This window comes from Ursus americanus, chromosome 8 (genome assembly GCF_024610735.1).
Source record: "Ursus americanus isolate L20-20 chromosome 8, mUrsAme1.1.p, whole genome shotgun sequence".
Classification (NCBI taxonomy): Eukaryota; Metazoa; Chordata; class Mammalia; order Carnivora; family Ursidae; genus Ursus; species Ursus americanus.
Genome location: NC_142134.1, coordinates 64,958,441 through 64,981,850, shown reverse-complemented (window position 1 = coordinate 64,981,850; position 23,410 = coordinate 64,958,441). Strand labels below are relative to the sequence as shown.

Genomic DNA, 23,410 nt, shown 5'->3' with positions numbered 1-23,410 from the left:
TTCACAAGCACAAACTGATTAATTTTATTTCCTATTACATGTATTTGCTAATATCATCAAAATTAGAAAATAAAGCAATTTTGCCTTGACAGTAGTTCAAACGGAGGTGGTTCTAGCAGAGGAATGTAGCTAGTCAGATACACCCTTGGCCCTCAGGCAGGTCCCCTCTATCTGGAAAGGGTAAACGGTTTCTCAGCAGAGACCCTTCTCAGGAGGGACACCCACGAGGCAGGTGAGAGAGAAAGGGGCATGTCCTAGTCCACAGGAGCGGCCTCCTGGAATGCTGGGACCATTGGCGGCACAACTTGTCACACCACATCTCCCGTCCATCCAAAGATACGAACATTTGAAGACACAAGAGAAACTAGGATGCAGGGGGTGATGGGAGGGTGTAGAAAATGTATAACCCGCCCCCATTTCCAGGAATGGCCAAGACAGTTTCCTCCCAATTTATTAACATGTTTGCATATTCTCTTGCTCAAGGATCCTGCCCTGGATATTATAGCGGAGCTGGACTTTTCCAAACTTTGTGGATAATTCCTGTCTTTAAATCATGACCCAAACCCTTCGTGGATCGTTCTTTTACAAAAGATCACAGGGGGTTAATCAAAGAGCCTAGAAAATACTTTTGTAACAAAAAGTGTTATTTAGGAAAGAATGAACTCAACCTTCCAGTTCCTTGGCTCTTTGTCTGCCGGCCAAGTTAAATGACAGACTTTAATTCAGCTGGAGACCCCCCCATACGCATAGCATTTTAATCTCCGCTGACCTCCCCACTCCCAGTTGCTCAAAGCAAATAATCACCTGAAAATATATTCCCACGAAACCTAAATACACTCTTTTATATGCCTTTTGGTCAACCAGAAAAATCCTCAATTGCCTTGGACCCATAGTGAGTCTGCTTATTTTATAACACCTTTATGTGGGGTATATTCATCCTTGTACCCCCTTAAAATTCAGCTACAAGCTCCAGGCCTGTTTAGCACCCAGTTTTATGAGATGGCTCTTCACAAAGACTCACGGGCTTTGTCAATGGGACACTAAACATCTGGAGAAGAGGCAAAACTTCAGGCCTCAATACAGATGTTTTATCTGTGCGACTCGAAACACCCAGATGTTTAGGGGGGAGAAACAGCATTGTATAAATACTACTCTGCGTTTGACAAAGAAAACCAACAGGTGCACGAGCAATCCAAAAGAGCAGATGAGATGGGAAATACTGATTGTCGCCTCTGTACGTGCTGGAATATTTCATTCCTGTCATTTTGCTCTGCTGGAAGGTTGTCTTCCAAGCCACACTTGTACAGATGGACGTTACCATTCGCCAGCATTTCCCCAGCTATCAGGGAAGCAACAGTCAGGGTATCCTGTTGATTCTCTCCCCCTCGTCGCTCCGGCCCATTCCTGCTGCCCTAGGGAAAGATCTTACTCGTCATCCTGACCACCGCACAGCCCTGCCAGCTCAGAAGTTCCGGCTTCTACTCTCCACCGCCCCCCAGCAGCCCCGTGAGCCTCCTGCAGCTCCAGCTGAGGGTCTCAATCTCCCTCTCCATGTTTCCCCGATGCCCGCATCTTCGGAGGGGCCCCCAGCACCACGGCAGAGTCTGCAGGGCTCTCGGCCAGGTGGCCACAGCCAACCCGCCTCATGTCCTGATGCTCCCCACTGATAGAGGCCCTGGGCTCCAGCTGTGAAGGAGAATGTGCTGTGTTCTGGAACCTTCCCGCCTGTCTGTGTAGTTGTAGTTTCCCTACCTAGAACACCAGCTTGGAAGACGCCCACGCTTTCTTCACGAGGATTCAGGTGTTACGGTCTGCCTGAAGCCCACTTAGGGCCTCATCAGCAGGTTCAGTGGTGCCATCTTTGGGGCCCTTCTGGCCTTTATCTCATTATCTCAGTGCATCCTCTCCATCCATGGATCTGATTCTGGTCCCCATCTAACCACGACCAAGTCTGTCCGTTTTACTCACTAAATAGCTCTTAAAACCCCTTCAATAGCCTTGATCTTAAGGAAAAGGCCAGAATCTACAGTCCCTGGAGTCCTGCTGGCCCCATCCACCTCAGCTCTCCGGACTCCAGGCCTGCTGGCCTCTATCACACCCTGGGGCCCCATGCTTGCCCTGTGCGGCAGCCCTTGCAAGCCCCCTGATCAGGTTGCTAACCCCTCTGCTCCCCTTCCAACCTCAGGACCTTGTTAAAGCACGCTCCTTCACAGGGGCGCCTGGGTGGCTCAGTTGCTAAGCGTCTGCCTTTGGCTTAGGATGTGATCCCCGTGATCTGGGATCGAGCCCCGCACCAGGCTCCTCCGCTGGGAGCCTGCTTCTTCCTCTCCTACTCCCCCTGCTTGTGTTCCCTCTCTCGCTGGCTGTCTCTATCTCTGTCAAATACATTAATAAAATCTTTAAAAAAAAAAAAAAAGCACACCCCTTCACAGCTCAGAGAAAACCATCTACTTGATGGAGAAACATTCCCCAGTCCCCTCTTTCCATCCAGTTTGGGTGGTTTTCATGGTTATAGACATAGAACCAAGCTCCTTTCCCTCACTGCACTTATGCAATCTTATTATATATTGGTTAATGTGAATTGTGATTCATGTCCATATTCTATTAGACCTCAAACTCCATTGACAGCAGGGACGGTGTCCTTGCTCTATCGTATCTCCAGCTCTTAGCGAAGTACCTGGTTCATCATAACTGCCCATGAGTGTTTGCTGAATGAATAAATGAGTCAAACTGTAACACTCCCCAGAAAGGAGAATTTCAGGACAAACGGGGAGAAGAGGTTCTTGCCAAGGTTTCTGTAATTGCTGGCAAAGTGATGGCTGGAGGGCAGATGTCAAAGGTTACAGTCTTAACTCCCTATCTGACGTCTACTTCTTCCTTCTTAGCCTGGCCCTTCTTTCTAGATTTAGATACAGCTCAAAAGGGACTCAGACTTTGAAGACCCAGGCAGAAAATTGTGCTAGTCACATGGAATCATTTTGACTGTTTTCTCAGCTGTTTCCCAAGAAAACAGATTTAACATTTGTCACCCTCATTCCTGAATAAGGAAAGCGATTTCACTTTCTCCTCAAGCAAAAACCACAAGGTGGATTTGGCATTTGAGGAGTGCAGAGTAGGGGTTCAGATTAATGGCGCATCGAGGGTTTCTTTGTTTTTACAATCTTTCTGTATTTTCACATTCAAGAAGCAAAATGAATTGCCCACGCCTCTTCATGGGGCTTCATAATAGAACGATCCCACCAGGAAACTGTTCTCGTCCACCCCCCTCAACACGTCTCTCCATTCTCCCAATTTCACGTCTCTGGCCATAATTAGTCACTTTCTGGAATATAAGAACAGCTGGGGCATAGAAGGAGAGGGGAAGAGGGTAAAACACATGGTAAAAGGGGTTCGCAGGATGGCCTTTTAAGTCAGTGCCCGTCTAACTTGACAACCATAATATTTCACTGATCAGTTTCTGTAGCCGGATCATCGATTCTTAAGCGTGTATCATATGCCGTATTCTTTACACATATTAGTTTCACTAATTTTCAATTACCTTATTAGTTAAGTATTATTATCCTTACTTAATAGGGAAAGAATTTACAGCTTAGATAAGCTAAATATCTTTCTCAAAGTACACCAATTAGTGCCAGTTCATGTGGAGCCAGGATTCAAACCCAGCTTTTCTGCCCTCACATCCAGATCTGACCACCACCTCCGTATAACCTCAGAGAGAGTCGCCGAGATTTCTCATTAACGAAGACCTGGTAAGCTGTCACACTAGATCAACCAGGCACAGTGTTGCTCCTTTGGGGGCATTTGGGAAGGTCTGGTGACATTTTTGGTTCTCGCAAATGGGGTAGGTGCTGCTGGCATCTAGTGAACAGAGACCACGGATGCTCCAGACATCCCATAATCACAGGACAACTGAACAACAACAAAAAAATGACCAGGTCTGCAATGTTCATAGTGCCAAAGGTGAGAAACTCTGCACTAAATGCCCCCATTATGATGTATGATGGGTTCTCTGCCACTAACGTGGTAGGTACAATGTGTCTCCGCCTTCTGTGTTAAAAAGGGGAACAGCCTGTAACTTCCTGATACACAGTTATATGCTGAATGATGTCTGGAATCAGCCAATTCTTTCTAAGAATGAAAAAGAAAGGAGGAGGAGGAAAAAAAAAAAGAAAGGAGGAGAAGGGAACAGAAAAAAAGAAAAGGAAAGAGAAAAAAGAGAAGGAGAAAACTAACATTAGGAACCTCCACTGCCACATTCAACAGCTGGATCACATTACATGGAAATCAGCCCCAGTGACAGCACAACAGGCTGCTTTTGTGTCTTCATGAATAACGCAATGTGCTGGGTAAATGCTTTTCCCCATTTAGAAACAGGTAGTTAATGAGAATTGAAGTGATCAAATGCTGTGTACCCCAAGGTTACTTACATCACGGGCCTGGGTGGCCCGGAGCTCATAAATAAGGCATTGAGCGTCTTATTTTAGTCCCGGTCAGATAAGCAAAGGCTTGCATCATGTGAACAGAGCCCACAGCGCGGTATGACACTGAGCCTGCTAATTCCAGGACCTCTTGGAATGTGACATTTCGAGAGCAGTACACTGAGTTCATGCCCTGTGGAAGCTCCATGGCCCACCATGCCTTAATTTTCCATCATCTCCTTGATTCAGCTGCTGCGAGAGAAGGCTGTCACTGAGCTGGACTTTCAATTATGCCAAGCTCATTCCCTACTATGTAGAAGTTAATTTGAGGCACATTTGCAACTTAGAACTCTGATTTACTCGTTTGCTGGCACAAGGACCGCCCACAGCTTGAGAGCCTGCCGGCCCGCCGGCCCGCACAGACCCTTCCCTCGGAAAAGGTTGGGTCCAAGTTGTGACCCAGCTTGGTAGCTCAAAAAACAGCGGTTGGACAATGTCGGAATATGCAGTTAAATGTAAGAGAAAAGGTCTACTCCTTCCCTCAAATTTTTACATATAATTATGTAATCATATCCCTATTCAGGTACTTTGACATAAATTGTGCTTAATTAAATTGTTGCTAATTTGTTGTTTTAATATTAGTTCCTGGTTTGTTTGCTGATATCCACCCAACAAGGCATGGGAGCTCTCTCTCACACACACACTCACACACACACACTTATGCTCAGTCACACTAGTGTTGCTTTGAAAGTCATGAAAATGGTTTCTGTGAATAATTTCTCTATTTGACAGAATAATGAAAGATTTCGAAGAGCACTTACTCATACGGTATACAAATGGCTGGATGAATAACTCTAATGTGATAATTTGCTGGTGTTATTGTTTCTTTTCTCACAGACTTTCTATAATTTGATAATATCAATCAAATAATATATTCTTTACATGAAATAAATTCTCCTTACTACCAAAAAAAAAAAAAAACAGCTCCCATAATAAATATATTTCCCAGTGACCTGGATTTTACTGTTTCTCATCTGGATCCTCGGATCCCAAGAGAATGTCTTCAATAAACATTTGTAAACTTGAACTCGGGGTAAGACAGATGGTCTGAATTTCCTATAAGATTATGTAACTAGTTGGTCCTTGACTAAAAACCACAATCAAATCACCCATGAAACCGTCTTCTGGAAGAAGGGACACTCTCCTATAATACGTATCTTCTCTCCCACTCCACCTGGGACCTCCTCAGGAGCCAAATCCTCTGCCTCTAACCAGTTTCTCGAAGTGGGGACCAAAGAACACCTGCTTGTTAGAAATAAAGATCCTTGTCAGGGTGCTCATTAGAAACGGAGATTCCGAGCTGCCATTCCAAACCAATGAGATCTGAATGTCTGAGGGATTTGCACGTCTAACAATACCTTCAGGTGAAAGTGGTTTTCTGAGTGGAGAGGAATATGGATTGAGAGGGTAGAAGAGAGAAAGCAAAAAAGATACTAATACTCAAGTTTCCCTGGGACAAGAGATGCAAATGAGATCATTAACTCACTGCATTTGAAATAAACTAATGTCAAAAATTTCACGCTAAAGATCATTAGTTGGCTAATGCCCTACATCCTCTCACCCTACAAAATAAATTCTGGTCCTCACAATGACTACCCTGAAGTTCTCCAAAAAGAAAAATTTAGTGATAATGTGAACACTAAGGCATGAAAAGAGACATACGCATGTTTCCACAATATACTTTAGAATAAATTTTCAACCAAAAGGGCTTAAAAAAAAACAAGTTTTCCTAGATAAAACTCCACTAACCTACCAAATATTCTGACTCTTAAAGGTTTTGTTCTGTTTTACCAAACAATTAATTATCTCTTTGGTTTTCTATCCCTCCTTATCATCATTGTGATGACAGAGTAAAGTGACTTTAATTCAAAGTTCCAGACAAGGCTCAAAAGTAAAATGGTAACATAATTTATACCAAAGAGATCAGGTATACACTCAGAATTATACCTGAACACCCGCCCCCATGGCACACAGAGGGACTGCCAACTCCAAAGACCTTCGTTAACCTTATTCCAGGTAGTTGCCAGATCGGTTGAGTAAGTGTACGCAGAGAGTTTACTTAGCACAGAGCACTCATTCAATTATTATTCTGTCTGTGGCTATGGTCATGTGCATGGACTCAGGCGGCCTTTGCACCTACCCAAGATTTCTGCCAGCCCACAGATGAAGGGATTTGGGGACACAGACTAGAATTCAACTATTCCCACCAACTAAAATGTAAACAATTATGGGAGAAGAACCGTGGCTTCTGTTTCTATATCCCCCCATTTCACCTAACATCTGGTTGGACATATAGCTAGCCCCTGAAAGATACATGCGGCATGCCAGGAACCATGTCCTGAGGGTCAGATCCAACCTTGGTCTATGACTACAAAGACCAAAAAAAGCACATTTTGAACCCTCTGCTTCCTACACAGCACCATGGCTTTCTTGCCCCAGATACTCAGAAATAAGATGGCAGCCACGTACCTGGAGAGGAAGTACATTATCAGCAAGCTCTTTGCAAATTCAGATCCTTTTACTTTGTAACCACAAAGAAGGAAAGTGTCCCATCCTCACCCGGGAACCATAACACCTCTGCCTGAAACCCAGCCTTGTTTGAAATTTACCACGTGGCCTTGGGCAGCTTATTTAACCTCACAGGGTCTTAATTTCTTCAGCTGGAAAATGAAGACATTACGTACAGCATGGGCACAGCGTTTCAAGGTTAATGCAGGAGGCTGATACTGAAATGCAACATTGCGGGGAAAATGTCTCGTTCCAGGGAGGAAGTCAAGGCACAACAGTGCACTTTCTGGGTGGTTGTAACATAGGCAGGATCACAAAACCGGGCCCTGAGATCAGCAGCACTCCTGAGGAGTGCAAAAAGCCATTCCCGTACACCACCTGGAGTCTTTTATTGTTATTGCCAAGAGGAGTTGATGGAGCAAACAAAGCAAAGGGTCGGGAGCCCTCATTTATCAAACGTATTGATACAGATCTGATATTGACAGGCAACGGTCCACTTTTAGATTCAGATCAATAAATCCATCTCATAATACAGTACAATCCCAACACTTCACCCCCAAATCCATCCATCCAGATATTAGAAATCCATCCTGCTTTGCCTGCAGTCTGTCAAATGTCACCACGGAGCACTGAAGCTACCCTGCCAAGTCTATATCCTGAACTAAATCCCAATGGAAACTTCCCAGATATAAATAACCACTATGAACATACAGGGAAGAAAAATAGCTATGAAGTTTCACTCTTACTTTTTTTTTTCCGTTCAGCCTGTGACAAGTAAAAATCATAGAGTTACTCACTCTCCAAAAACAATCTAAAGCCAGAAGGTTTAACCAATTCAATTTTCTAGTCACTGTGACAACTATTTTCATCTGTGAAACAGCGTTTGGGGCACGTTTACGGGCCTAATCCCGCGGCGCTTTCACGGGCAGCCCCTGCTGGAAACTCTGACAGCAGCTTCTGTTCCTGGACTCACTGTGGGTGGGGCGTTTGATGACACCCAGGGTCTCATGGCACCAAGACAGATTCTTTATTTACAATCAGAGAGGGAGAAACCCTCCTTCTACTTGCGGCTGAGATCCTAGGGAACCGGCTAAGAGAAATCCTAGTTTAATAGGAGGTGGGGAAAGCCACCCAATGTTTGCAGGGCCCAGGAGAGAAGCATAAAGAAAACAGAAACCTGAGCTCGGACACTGGAGTATCTGGACTTGAACCAGGCAGAGCTGAGAGTGTGTGGTCGTAGCTCAATCGTCTCACCTCCCCGAGCCTCAACTTCCCCACTGTCAGGTAAAGATGGCTGTTGTAAGAATCAAAAGCCCCCAGGACAACACCTATCACAGTCAGGGCTTGGTGACTATTTGCAGAAATGTAATCTCAAACAAGAAATGCTGAATTCTTGACATCACTCATTAACCAATGGGCAACCTGTATTTATGAACGCATATCATCTGCCAAGCACTAAATGGTGGGAATCGGGAGGCAAGAGGAATGGAGACGATGCTTGTTTTCAGAATAAGACAGAACAAATGAGCAGGAATGGATTAGGAAACCAGTCATTTCTAGACAGAAGACCCAGATCTGGAGCCCGAGGGGCAGGCATCCACACCAGGTTTGGAGGACTGCGGAATTATCCAAAACGTCTTGCCCAGAGGCGCCTGGTTAGATTCTGGTTTCCTGCAATTTAGAGACTAAAGCCTGGGCTCGTGTGCCCAGGGAATGCAAACTCACTTTAGTATTAGCCTCAAACAGGTTGTTAGGAAGGTAAATCTGCTGCACACATAAAAGCCTAAGCGTGGATTGGTTTAGGATTATCTGGGCTTTTAGATTTTTCTGACCACATCCAAAGGAGTGATACAGGGGCAGATGCAGCTGCCATCCTGGAAAGCTGAAGATAAATTAAAATGCCAGGTAGAGTATTAAACTCTGTCTCCTACTGAATTGCATTAGGCATTTGCATCCATGGGGCATGGCCTCTTTGAAATCTGTCCTTATGCACAATGGAAAGAAGGAGGAGAGGAAGAGGTGGCGGAGGAGAGAAGAAAAGATGGCAGAGGAAGGACAGGAGGTGGGGAGGACGAGGAGAAACTGAAAACTTCCAAAATAGCCGAGAGCCCCAGTCTGGCCCCACCACAGACCCTCAGGGTCTGTTTTCCCCTCCCCTCCCCTCCCTTCCCCTCCCCTCCCCAAAGGAACTGCAGGAAATGGGAGTGAACTTGGCAAGCTACTCGGCCTCCCCTTCCCCTGGCTCCCCACCTGAGGGGAAGCCTACCTGCTTCTTCCCTAGAGCTTGAAGCTCTCCTGTGTGTTACACAGCAATGACTGGGAGGCAGGAGTCCCCTGTGGCAGCTCCATCTATCCTTGCCCCAGAATTTCCCAGGCCAGAATCATCCGGGGACCACCTACCTGCAGGACCATTATCATATTAGATGCTGCTCCTACTATTATTCCTTTTACGTGCCTCATTTAAATCAAGGTACTTTTTTAATTTTTACTATTGTTCTAGGCAGAAATGTCTATAAAAGCACGGTTTTTACTGTGCTAGTTGTGTTTTCCTAATACACATTAACATAAATCATTATTATTACAATAGCATAGTGGTTAGAAGTACAGGTGCTGTGTTTAAATCCAGGTTCTGCCACCACCAGCTGTGTGACCTTGGACAAGTCTGTTAACCTCTCTGTGCCTCAGGTTCAAGGTCTGTTAAATAATAACACCTGCTTTACAGAATCACTATAAGGATTAAGTTAGTTAATATTTGTAAAATATGTGTACCATCTAGAACCCTTTACATGAACAACACTTTTGGGAACCCTGAAGGCACAAAAACATTCACCATCTATTACCTCGAGATGGGCTTACACACTTCCTCTACTTTGGAACACTCTATTGCTCCCCCTCCTCCTTCCATCCAAAAACCAGAAACAAAACCGATGGACACAAACACACTCTCTCATTCCTGCCCTCTTGAAAGCCGACCTGTCATAAGGTCCTTCTTAAATGGCTATAATCGTCATTATAACCACTTATTGAGTGTCCATTATTCTGCAAGCCCTGTGCTCAGTACTTTGAGTACAATTGTCTAATTTCATCTTCATTCTTCCTCTATGAGGAAGACCCAGGCTTAAACAGATTAGGTGATTTTCCTAAGATCCTACAACCAGTAGGTAGGCAAGTCGGAATTCAAACCCAGGTCCACCCGCCTTCCAGCCTTCGCATATCCCGCTAAGCCATGAGGCCCCACTGCCAGAGCCCCTCTTCCAGGGGCCCATCTCAGCACCCAGACAGCCATGAGCTTTCTTTCCCCTCCCCTTACGAGACCTCCCCCGCTGGACTTGGGCACTACTTTATAATATTATTACTTACCTGTTTGTCTTTCCCCCTCTATTATTCAGAGTCACATTTTCTATTTTAAGCATTTCAGAAGGAAATCATTCTAAAATGTCCCTAAATTTGAAAAAGGGTTACGTTATACTGAGCTGAGTTTAAGAACATTTTCCCTGCAATTCCAGTCATCTTTATCAACGCCAAATATGATCATGTTCTTTGACATAAGGGTGACTTTAGGGCAATTTTTCTCTGCGTGTTATGGGGTGACTGTTCACTAACCTAGCGCCCGAGCCCCTCTCTGGAGTTACCGAATCAGAATCTCTGGGTTAAGGACCAGGACTCGCTCAAGTTTCAGAATGACTGCCTTAGGCAATGGCTGGGCATTTGAGCCTGCTTCAAACTTCGAGACACTGACTGTGTTTTAGTTCTTGTGTCCGCTTTTCATGGTGTTCCTGACCTCTCCCACCCTGCAAGCTGACAGCTATCATTCCTCACTGCCAACCAACAACACTGCACGAATTTCTCCCGTTTTATCTTCTAGCCACAATGCTGTGGTTTCCAAACTCTTTCTGTTTAGCTCTAGAACTCATTCCTGAAAACTGGTTTTTAGGCAGATGCCAATAAAAAGCACACAATCTCAGAGCCATCCCAACGGAACATGAGTGACTGGCCTGGATTCCAGGACTGGTCTCCCTTCTTGCCACCGACCATCATCGGTGGCCCTGAGGCCCCTCCCCAGATTCCCTAGGCTTGAAAGAGCACTTTCAAAACCACAGAAATAACGCAGCCTTCTGGCAGATCTTGCCACAATTTCAGAGACAGACACCTTATCTTTTATAAACATTCAAGATTATCAGAAAGGATTTTTTTCCATGAGAATTTGTCAGTATAGCCCAAAGTCAAGTGTGTATTCCTTTTTATTTGAGAGGATATCACCAGATTTACAAATAACTCCTATATTACATTTGCAAAGTCACCTCTTACAGTGAATATTCTTAACATGGAAAAGGATGGTCTCGTTTTATTAGTAATTGGACTACCATCTACTTTTGAAAGGCTCTCAGAAAAATAATGGTCAAACGAATTTGCCTTTTCAAAAAAATCTCCCTCCTGTGAAAGAGAATGTCAGAGCATCCAGAAAAACTTTCTAACCTTTAAAATTTTAGGTATCTTATATTGGTCATGCTCTAAATATGTTAGTATATTAGCAAGCTAAAAATAAATTTCAAGCACTAGTTTTGAAACTTGAAAAAAAAAATTAAGCCAAGTTTTCTTGCTGCTCTTTTCAGCTTTTTCCTCCAAAATTTGCAATTTTGAGGTGCAGAATTTAGGAAGTAAATTTAACGTACGGGCACTAGAGGTAAGAGGGAGGAGGTCGTATGGAGGGTATGTGAGTTCTTTGCTAAATTAGGACAAGGTTCAAAGTCATGTCTGTGGAGAGAGATAGTCAATGAGACTGAATATTGATAATTAATTCATGTCAGTACAAAAGTGAGCAGAGTGTTCCTTATACTAATCTTTCAACTTTTTTGTAGCTCTGAAATTTTTCAAAATAAAATTTGGGGGAAATGTTCAAAAGCACAGTCATACACGTGAGACTAATACAGTCAACAGGCCTGGACTGGGATGAAGACAGTAAGGCGGCTGAGGTGCAAAATTTAAGGAAGTACCTGTAGGAACCCTGAGAGCGAGTCCTCCTCGGCACTGGCACAACTCTGAGAGCAAGTGCCTCCTTAAATTTCACGCCCTAGGTATCTTCTTTGTTTTACCCTGTGTTGGCCCTAATATTTTCACCTGCTTTCTCAAATGCACCTGCTTTCTCAAACTGATTGTAGCAGTCGTAGGGAGAAAAGCTTCAGATCAATTTCATCCATGCATTCCTTCACTCATTTACCCTCCAAGCATGTATTGAGTCCCAGCTACGTGCTCCGTGACTACTCAGCTAGGAATCCACTCTGCTAGTAAACAATTTTGACTCTCAGACAAAATAACCTTCAACCAAATTTGTATCATTCATTTATTCGTCTATGTGTTAGGTGCTGGGGACGCTATGATGACAGACCCGTCCCTGCTAAAATATCTTACTATCTGCCCGCCATTGCCTTAATACTATTATTTTTATCAACATCAGCATCATCATTTACATGTCTGTTGCCCCAATTTGATTAAATGATTCCAGGACAGGGAACGGGTATTATTCATCTGTTTTTTCAGCCAAGTGAACATTGACTGGGTGCTCACAAACCTGCCCTGTATTTTTAAAGCTCTTTCTGTATGTTCAGTCAATTATGCCCTGCACCAAGGCTAAGATTCTCCTTTTACAGATAAGCAAAGAGGAGGGACTAGGTATCTTTCCTAGGGTCACACAGCATGGAAGAGGCCATGCCGGGGTCCGATCCAGGACCCAGCTCTGGAGTCTACCATCTCAGCAAGTCCTCTGAGCTATCTAGAAATTATGACCCAAAGAGCTGCTCCCCAGCTCCAAAGGGCACTCAACCACGGCTTACTCTTCACCCATTATTACCTAGAAAGATCTAGAGGGCACCAGGGACACTCCCTGCAAAATGAGCCTCAACTCCCACCGCCTGGGCAGGCAAGTCAGACTTTGGGGGACTTCCTGCTTAATTTCACCTTGTCTAAATATAACCAACTAAAAATAACCCAAAAGCAAAGTGTCTCAGAACCGCCAGAGGAGCGGCAGAAGGCTACAGGGGACGTGATGTGAAAGAATGATCTCAGCCTCCCTAAAATGCTGCGATGCTTTCCAGCATCAGCAAGTTGCATATTGTGATGAGAAAACAAAGTTTCCAATTACTGAAATTCCATAGTGTATTTAATTATGCAATTATCTTATTGTATTAACAAGTGCTAGGGCGCAGCAGCAATTGCTGAGAGTTTTTGCAGTGGGGAAGTACAGAATTTATTCTTTCCCTCAGCTAATGACTTCTCATGAGTCCATCCATTTTGCTGGGATTTTGGAAGTAATCCTACTTCTGAACCGCTTCATTCAGAAATCCAAAGCAAATCACACCCCACTTTTGCCACTCCAACTTCGAAGCATGACCCCGCTACAGACTGAGCATATTTCAAGAGAAAATGTCTGCAAATTCACATCCCTGTTGTTTTCATTAATCACTTTAGGCTCTTTCCTCTCTGGAAATTCAAATAAATATAATGTAAATATAAATAAAAAAGCACTTATACAAATTACATATTTTCAGTGATGCGAACACAAAATACATTCTCGTTCATTTGCTTGATAGGGACTTGTCCCAAAGGATTCATGTATCAGGCTGCAAAAGCCCAAGTATTTCATCAAAACATCTAAAATAGGTATGCTGTGATATTATCATGCATTTCTATTTGCCACTGTTACCCTGGAAAATATGAAATGTAATCATACAAAATTAAACATTCCATACATTTTCTATTCATCTTCAAACACTCTCCCTCTACTCCAGAATAGGCTATCACGCTTCCAAGTTTACAGGAACAAAAAGTGAATCAAATTTCTTGTTTCTGAAAGCATTACAAGTAATAAGTCTTTTCACTTAGGGCTTTTCATCTCAGAATCACCAGGCTCTTTACATATAAAACGTAATTAATCCATACAGTCAGCTACATTCCTACCCATTGGGAATCCTCCTTGCTGATAATCACTCACGGAGAAGCCATACCTGCATTTTCTCAAGCTAAATGTGGTCCAGGCTATTAGGAACGATGTTTCCTTTACTTGAGCATGACCAAGGGGCACAGCCATAGGTAGGAAAACCTATTCTCCCAAATAAGTAATAGTTAAGAACACAAACTCTCAACCCATCGATTCTAGCCTGAGGTTTGAATCCCAATTTACTACTCTTTAGCTATGAGATGATGGAGCAAATCCTTTCACTTCCCTGTGCTTCAGTTTTTGTAGTGGTAAAATTGGGATGATAATAAGACCTATCCCGTAGGGTTACTGGGGAAATGAAAGGAGTTAATGCATATAATTCATTAATAGCATTAACTGTTATCATCTTGTCCCAGCTGACACCTTTCAAAGCCATTGCACAACAATGACTTCATTGGGGTCTCCATCTTCCTGTGAAATAATGGAAGCAGATGCTCTTACCCCTATTCTATACGTAAAGAAAGAGAAATTCAAAGACAGTTGCTGGAGGTCAGGACTAGAACCCCAGGAACCTACTTTAGTATTCTTGTCTTTAAATCCAGAACAAACTGTGACCCAGAGGGATCCCTGCTTATTTGGAGGTGGGGGGGAGGAGTTGTTGCACAGGGAGGGGGTCTTATTTCAAACAAGGCATGGGAAGCATCTTGTTGCCAAGGCTTGTCTTGCATAGCAAAAAAGACCCAGATCAGCAGAAGACACATCAACAAGACTGCCTTAATCATGATTTCTGCTAACTACGAAATGTAAGTTAATTTCATGCCTTGCATTCACAGACAAAAAGATTCAGAGCTGTTTAAATTCTCTTCAGCCCAATGACAGTTAGTAAACAGGAGGCTTCCTGTTCTAATGCTTGAAATCACCCTTCGTATCTCAATATATTATTTATGCACTCAGCTTAAAATAAACAGCAGCTCCGAAGTAGGTGAGTGGGCTCATCGAGTACGAACTTTTTTTTTCACTCTGACAGTTACTTTAAAACATCGGTAAACAACCTTAATTCACTTCTAACGAATTAGTAGGCTACTGCTGTGTCTCCAGGAGGCAAGTAGATTGTATTATTAACCAAAACAACTTTCTCCCTGTCAATCATCTGCACCTCACAGAGGGACGTGGGCTCTGCTGTCTCATTACTCAAACCAAACCATGGGCGCACGTGACTCCAGGCGATTTCTTCGAGGTCATTCTCTTCTGGACCTTTGATTAGATCTCTTGACTCTGGGATGCAGAATGGGGCCTGGAGAAGGTAGATTCTCAGTGCTGCTTATCAAGAAAGATATAGACAAATGAGAGCCTTTCCAGAGGGGTAGAGAGTTGGGAAATCATGGTATGCAAGGTCCAGTGGTTGAGGGAACAGAAGCTGACAAAGAGGCCACTTTCAGGGGGACCCTGAAAGTGCCACCAAATGTGTCACTTTGGAGGAGAAAATCTTTTTTCTTGTAGATGCAGATACTAAAATTAGGACCCAAGGGTGAAAGATACGTGAGGATAGGTGTGGGTTCAACTCAAGAAAGAATCCTGTAACTGAAAAGAGTTGCCTCTTAAGGTAGTAAATGTGCCTCTAGGGGTTCTGGGGCACCCATCAGATGGAATCTTTAGAGCTGGCCAAGAAAAGGCACTAGATGAGACATGTAAGGACCCTTCCAGACGTAAGATCCTACAACCCCATGAATCCCAGTAAAACAGGCTTCAATAAGCAAGCACAACCATTTTTAAACTCTCTATGTTAGGAGTTTTTAAGGCATGACAGCTATTCTAAAAAAAACAAACAAACAAACAAACAGAAAAATACCATGGATTAAGTTAAGCAGTGGGCATGTCACTGGCCAGTCTACTCTCGCACCATGCCAAGACATTGGCTGGCCTAGCAAAATAAAAAGATGTGCCACTGAGTGGGGGAAATCAAATGAAGCAGTTGTTTTAGTATTGCAGTTTCTGCCCACTTATTGGCTTTGTGGCTTGCAACCCTTGGCCATTCCATGGACAGGAGGCCACTCCCAAGTCACCTGGGCTGTCACGTGATCCAGAAGAGGTGATCCACACTTCACTCACCTTGCTAGTTGACCTCCTTCCTTTATCCCAAGTCTGGAAACACAACATTTCGCCACTTGTCTAAGGGATGTCTAACTTAGTTTCATCGTTAACAAAACATCGCTCACCTCAGTGAAACATTCAGTCTCTCCCAGAAACCAATCATTTCTTTGATACACACACAGACTGCTCAAAACAGAGTTAAATGCAAATGTTAAAAAAAAAAGAGAGAGAGAGAAGAAGAAGAAAAGGAGAAAGGTGGTGAAAGAGAAATAAAGATACCTTGCATTCATATCCAGAGTTTATATCAACATGTTTACACAATTTGCAGACATGTATTCTTCCAAATTGTCTGGAAAACATTGCCAAAATATTCTGGGGAGGTGAGTCAGGCATCCAACATATCGACAAAACATTAGAGAGTTCAGAAATATTAAATTCCTCAAAGGAAGTCAGATTATCGATCTTTGGGTGTGAAACTAGGTGTTACTGATTTCCTAATATGGCAAGAGCAGACATCTGGTATTTGCACTTTGGAGTAATAGAACATAACATGACAATAATGTGTTATACTTACAAAGTACCCTTCATCCATGGGGCTCCAATTTTACCAATATTAGTTCACTGATTTTCGCAAAAAACCTGAAAGGCAGAGGGTAAGTTTGTGTTACCCCCACTTTGCAGATGGGGATATTGAAATGCAATAGGCGAATAAATTACTGGTCCATTATAATGAGAGAATTTAGTAATGGAGGACAAGAATTATAATTTTCTCCTTCCCCATCCCAATGCAAATTGACCACCCATCTTCCCCTTGGGGACTGTTCTTTCCCACATAATTTCCACCACAATCTCAATGTATTAAACACATTTTTGCCCACAGAAGACAGTGCTGAATGTAACCCCTAGTCTTATGAACCCAAACACCAATATTCCTTTGATACCAGAGGAAAGGTTAGAAAAACTTCCCATATCCAGTTTAAAGCATGGAAAAAAATTTTAGATTGACAAAATACAACCATCCAACTAAAATTTGGCCTGAAAATAATGTTACTACTGTTCAGTTTGTTACATACTTATGTTCACATGTCAGCATATGGACTTGTCTTTAAAAATGATTCCAAGGAAGTCAGAATGCTTCAGAAGTAATCTCGCCAACAGCATTTTTAGAAGGGTGTATTTTTAACAACCCTTTCTAGGACACCCCATCCTTTCTACCACTCTCTGGCCATTTATTCATGCACTGAACTAATAATCGATATTTAGTGCGTTCTTACTACATGTAAGTTTAGCACTGCATGTGGTTTCTTGGAGGACACAAAAATGTGTATCACACAGGTCCTACCAGCAAGAAACTTAAAATTTTATGGTGTACTGGTTTTAGTACAGTGACAATCACTCTGTTCTAAAACTCTCCAGAAAGATCTGACAGTTTCCGGACACTCTGGGTGAGTCAGAGACACCAATCCCAGAAGGATGGCTCCTTCGGGGAATAGTCTCAAAAAAGATGAGTCTGGGTTCTGTTTATGAGCCATACTATTTGGGACTACAGAAATGCTAAAAGATGTATCTTCTTCAAATGTCTGACCCAGAGTTTTCCCAAAGCCCATGATTGGTCATGGTGTCTCACGATCTTTACCTCTGCAGCCACACTGACCTCTTGGGTCATCCTCAAATACCCAAGCACATTCACACCTCAGGACCTCTGCCCTTCCAATTATTCTCTTTGCCTGGGGCAATCTTGCTGCAGACACTTGCATGATCTCTGCTCACATGCCTCCTCAATGAGTCTCCCCCAAACACCTGTCTGACATAGCTGCCACTCGCCCCATTCTGTCCCCTTACCACTTTCTCTCTCTTGGTGAGGCTCACCACCACCTAACAGCAAATGGTTCATCTCTTTATTTGTTTTTCTATGCCCCACCCCAAGCCCCCAACCAGGATATACACTCCGTAACAGCAGGGTCTTTTGGGTTCACTACTAAATCCCAGGGTCAAGGCACTCCATAAATAATAGTTGAATAAATGACTCGCAAGGACTGAACTGTGCGCTGTGCCCTTCTCTTGTATCTTCCTTCACGGCAATACTGAAATAATTCCTAATAAATGAATTTCAATACTGGATTGTAATAGATTTTTTTTCACCCAAAGGAAAAAACCAGACAAAACTCCACACCCAGTGAAATGTTTCTGAAAAATATAATAAACACCAGTTTTTATCATTTTCCCTTCTCTTGATTGTTCGAGCACTGGGCCAAGGGTCGGGTAACTTTGTTCTCTGGCCAGTGCTCCTGTGAGCTGCTCCACGAGCCTGACCTCTTCATCCCCTGGGGTCTTTCTTTCCCGGTGGTAAAATAAAGAATTTTCAGAAGCTCATTTCCAAGGTTCCCTCTGGTTCAGAAACTATGGAGATCAACACATAGATGATGGGCCAAATTAGATTCATGTTTTTACATCTTCTGATTTAATAGCACTTTCTATGTGTAAGCTTATCTCAAAGGTAGCACGGTCGTTTCATACTAAGTAAGCAGGAATCCCAGAGGGAAGGATTTTATTATCTAACTATATCTACGAGCATGCTGATTTAGGACAAACACCACGGATATCACTGAAAACCTGTTTCCACCCCCCCAACTATCACACCACCAACATATGACAGACATGCAAAGAAAGATGCCACGTCAGCTGCTTATGACATCTTGAGTCACAGACACTTCACTGGGGTCTCTAAACAGATTTCTTGTTTACTTGCACATTAATAAAACTCGCACCTTCGCCAGTCAGAATTTTTTTTTCCCCAAGCATCTGAACATCCAAAGAGATTTAGAAGCAATTAACATTCACGAGTAACAGAGCAATCAACATGGGAACCGCTAATGGGACTGGACAGAATCCAAACGCAGATATTAGGATAATAGTGAGTCCCTGACATAGGTTATGGTGTTAATTCTGGAGGGCAGACTCATGGTATGTGTTCAGGAGCTTTGTGAGGCTGCTGGCACTGTCACATATGCCTCTTCTATATATGGTTCCTAGCGCCCTACAACATATTTTTTTTAACTGCTATCGAAAAGAAAAGAAGGCATTTTTTGGGGCGCCTGGGTAGCGCAGTCGTTAAGCGTCTGCCTTCGGCTCAGGGCGTGATCCCGGCATTCTGAGATCGAGCCCCGCATTGGGCTCCTCCGCTGGAAGCCTGCTTCTTCCTCTCCCACTCCCCCTGCTTGTGTTCCCTCTCTACCTGGCTGTCTCTATCTCTGTCAAATAAATAAATAAATAAAATCTTGAAAAAAAAAAGGCATTTTTGCATCGTTATAACACAACCCCTAGCATTAATGGTATATATTGAATTCAAGTTTATTTTTAAATTGCCTACCTGACAAAAATGTTAAAATGTCATTTTTTCCCCACTTTGGGTCTCTAGACTATCTTCACCTGTTAGCTCTTGTAGCTAGAGGCCACAAAAATAATGGCTATGTATTTCCACCTTGACGCTCCCCCAGTAACTGTTGCCACTTCCCTGTGTGCATATGGGTTCATACATCCCTTGTACATAGAAAGTCACAGACATTCCTATCCCGACAAGCTCTATGCTTGCCTTTTTGTCAGTGTCCTGACCTGTTTTCATAAATATCATTCCAGAAATCAGCACCCTCCCCCCCCCCCCCGGAGAAAGTCTCTGTGTAATAGAGAATGTTTCCACCGTTACTCTTGCTGATTTCCATTTTCCTGCCTTCATCTCTGGTCAAACTAAATGCATCTAAACTGCCAATGCTGAGCACATCTATCTTTATCTCCCCTCGGACCACATTCCTGCATGCTGCCCTGGCTCTTCTTCTCCCTCAGCCTCAAAGGCGGATGACTCCACCTTCAGAGCCTTGACCCCAGATCCACACATTCCTCTGAATCCTCGCTTCCCAGGTCCTTTCCCAGCCCTTCTTCCCAGGTCATGTGGTATCTCTCAGGATAGAGACCTACCCCTCTGATCACAAGACACCTTCTCTTACATGTGGACACTGGACCCCACGCAGGCAGAAAAACCTGGTTTATTCCCATTTTTTATAACTTAGGGTATAATTAATCACAGCCTAGTATGATTTGCTTCATTCTGTGGGGCCTAAGAAAATAAATTTGTTCCAAGGCAAGGCTTTTTTCAAGTACTTTAACATTAGTTACATGTATTTAATTGGATAACACCATTCATTTTCAGGAGACTATTTTTCTGGCTATTCTACTCCATTCATGCTCTGTTCCATTCTTTTCTCCTCCTACTCTGCTGGTTTTGGCTAGTAAAGGGTCCCTTTTTTCTTAACAATCCAGCTTTTTTTTTCCTTCACCTCCCCACCCTCAACACATACCCATTTGTACTAAAAGCCTGTTTGGACGAAGATTTTATACAACAGAATCCAAATTAAAGGGAAGTGATCAACAGACTCATACTTAAGAATCCCTTACTTTTATCTCTGGGACAAGTAGTTTCACATTCCCAGCGCGAGCCCCGAAGCTGGGAGACAAGAGCCTCCAAGAGCCTCTAGAACACAAATCTCTCAATCATCGCCTCCCCGACCTACCCAGGGCTCCCTCCCCACCCCAAGGGGTAGCAGTGGAGACCAAAGTGCTTCTGGGCTGTGGTAATCCAATCAGGGCTGGGCGTGCTGCAATCTCTACCCTTTGGTTCGTGGGAAAACATTTTGGCAGAACGCCTTTCAGTGGTGCTCTGCATTCCTGGCAGGTCCTGTGCTACTGTGTTACTGAAGACATTTGTGCTGTGACAGCGCTGGGCTCGGAGTGGCGACTTCTCATACTGTCCCTGGGACTCTATACCTGCCTGGACGCTGGACATTGTGGCTCTTTCTGCCTTGTAAACAGCCTTGTGCCCCTCAACCTGGAGTCTTTCAATATTTGCTGCACTGGAATAGCCAAGAATGTAGACTTCCTCTATTTACAGCCCTAAGTAGATTTTAACTACTCCTGAGAGAGAAGCAGATGAAAAAGAAAGCAATCTGAGGAGTTTGGGGCAAGTAGAAGCAATGGGAAAAACTTGTATCTGACCATTTATTCTTTCACCAAATATTTACTGAGCACCTACTCTAGGTTCACAGTAGTGAATAACTGACCTACAGAACTCCCCCCATCACCGAGGAGTTCACATCCAAAGGTGGGGAGACACCCTGGAAGCAAATAAACAAATGAATAGAGATGTGATAAATGCTATGGAGGTAAAGAGAGCACAGGAGGCCAGGGAGTGTAAGGATATGAACCCACACTTCACGTAGCATTTATTTCCCCCATGTCATGTCAATAAACATTTGTCACCAAGAGCCTGCTATGTTGCAGGCCCCGGGATGGACTCTGGGGCAGCTGGCATATCGATGGAAAGAGAGAGATGGATGTGGACATTGATATATACACACTACACACTCGATTTCCACTTATTTGCATGGGAAGGCTATGCAGTCTTCACCAAGAGGGGTCCGCCTGTGATACCACACTGCCAACAGCACCGAATGCCATTAGGGGCCCCCAAAGTGGGCAGGGTGCAGTGGGGTCTGTGTCTGATTTGCTGAAGGGCATGCGTGTTGGAAGCACTGAGAGCCCCAGCATGGGGTGGGCAACCATGGCCCTGGCTCAGCTCCAGCACTTACCTCACTGAGGGGCTGGAGGCAAATTGCATCGCCTTTTTACCTGTACACAATGAGGATCACAGGCTGCAGTGGGGTTCAAAGGCGGTAACGCAAGGAAAGTGCCCGGCACAGTGCCTGGCACTAATCTGACAGCTGAGTAATTGCTTCCCTCGGCTCATCCAGAAGGAAAAAGGACACCAGAAACGCAACACCTCCAAACAGACTATGTGCCCAGAGTAAGTATACAATAACTGCTTTTGCTTATTTGTTTTCTCTGTTTTTTTGTGGCCAAAGGGTTCTAGGGAACATAAGCAGACGTTAATGTTACATTAAAAAAAGGGGGGGGCAATCAAATAAGTTTTAGAAACAACAAATAAAATGAACTAACACCGGTCTCTTTACTTCAGACCCTCCTATTCTGTAACGTGCTAATGTGCCTTACTTCTCTCCAAGAAACAGGAGCAATGGGAGGAGTGTTACCCAGTTTATGTGACTATGGAAGCCTTTAACATGGAAAATCACAGGTGACAGTTGTTTAATGGAACAGACTTTGGGAAATGTGGCTTTGCTATAAGAACAAATGAATCCAAAGATTAGGAATATATACTGTCTTTGGGTTTGATGCAGTCTGATGGCTTTCTTTGAAAAGGCAGACTTGGGCATATTTTCTGCAAACTGAGAAAGCCCGGTAGCAGTGTTTCCTATCCACTGGACCACAGCAACTTCTCCTCTCCTATAAAAGAAGTCATTATTCTGGGGCCACAGTGCATAGGAGGGAAGTCAGCAACATCTGAACACTTCTCATTCCCTTGGACAGGCAATTCCCCTATTTTCTGCAATAAATGGGCTCTTAAAACAAGTTTTGTTAATTATTCTCTTGAAAGCCAAAGCTGCTTCTGGCTACACCGGGGAAACTTGCTGCTTCAAGCCACCCTGGGTTTTCTATATCACCTGAAGGCTTCGCAGTGAGCGTGCATTACTTTCATAAACAGAAAATCAATGGTGGGGGAAAAAAAGAAAAGAAATTCTACAGGGATGTGTTGATACACCATGATTAGTGCAAAAATTACATATTTGTACGTGAAGGTTTTTATATATGGGGCTTTTCATGAAGATTTTATTTGACATTAGAACCCTAGATAGATCTGAAGGGAAAGAAGTAGACAAAGAGGACAATAGGGCCGAGATTATTCCTCACAGGCTTAAAATTCAACATAAAAAGACAGAATCCATGTGATTCCCCCACATCCTCTGAGGCAAAAGAAGAGAGAAAGAATGTTGCAGGGAAGGAAGGAAAGGAGAAGGAGAGAGGAGAAAGAAAGGGAAGGAAGGAAGGGAAGGAAGGAGGGAAGGGGGAAAGGAAGGAAGGAAGGAAGGAAGGAAGGAAGGAAGGAAGGAAGGAAAGAAAGAAAGAAAGAAAGAAAGAAAGAAAGAAAGAAAGAAAGAAAGAAAAGAAAGGAAAGGAAAGGAAAGGAAAGGAAAGGAAAGGAAAGGAAAGGAAAGGAAAGGAGGAAAGAAAGAAGGAGGAGGATGGAAGGAAGGAAGGAAAAAGAGAAAAAGAATTAGGGAGAAGGCAAGAGAGGGAGTAGGCAAGAGAATTGTTGAGAAGCCTAAGGTGGGGGAGGGGAACACAAGCCCAGAGATTAAGTTGACCCAAGTCAATACAAAAGGCTTTGTGCAAGGGCTCTGGCATTAATGGGATTTGGACTGCTAAAGCCCTGCGAACCAAGTACAGAACATAACCATAGATGCCGGAGTTATTTTTGAAATGGATGTCTTAA

General features: G+C 43.6%; 1 protein-coding gene across 1 annotated transcript in view; it reads right to left on the bottom strand.

Moving 5' to 3' along the window:
* Positions 1-23,410, bottom strand: part of PPARGC1A (PPARG coactivator 1 alpha) — a 634,327-nt gene that overhangs the window by 437,323 nt on the left and 173,594 nt on the right. Inside the window, exon 2 of the mRNA XM_087863911.1 lies at positions 16,586-16,650. Coding sequence (XP_087720037.1) covers positions 16,586-16,603 — 18 coding nt within the window. The 5' untranslated portion in view covers positions 16,604-16,650. The remainder of the gene's footprint in view (positions 1-16,585; positions 16,651-23,410) is intronic.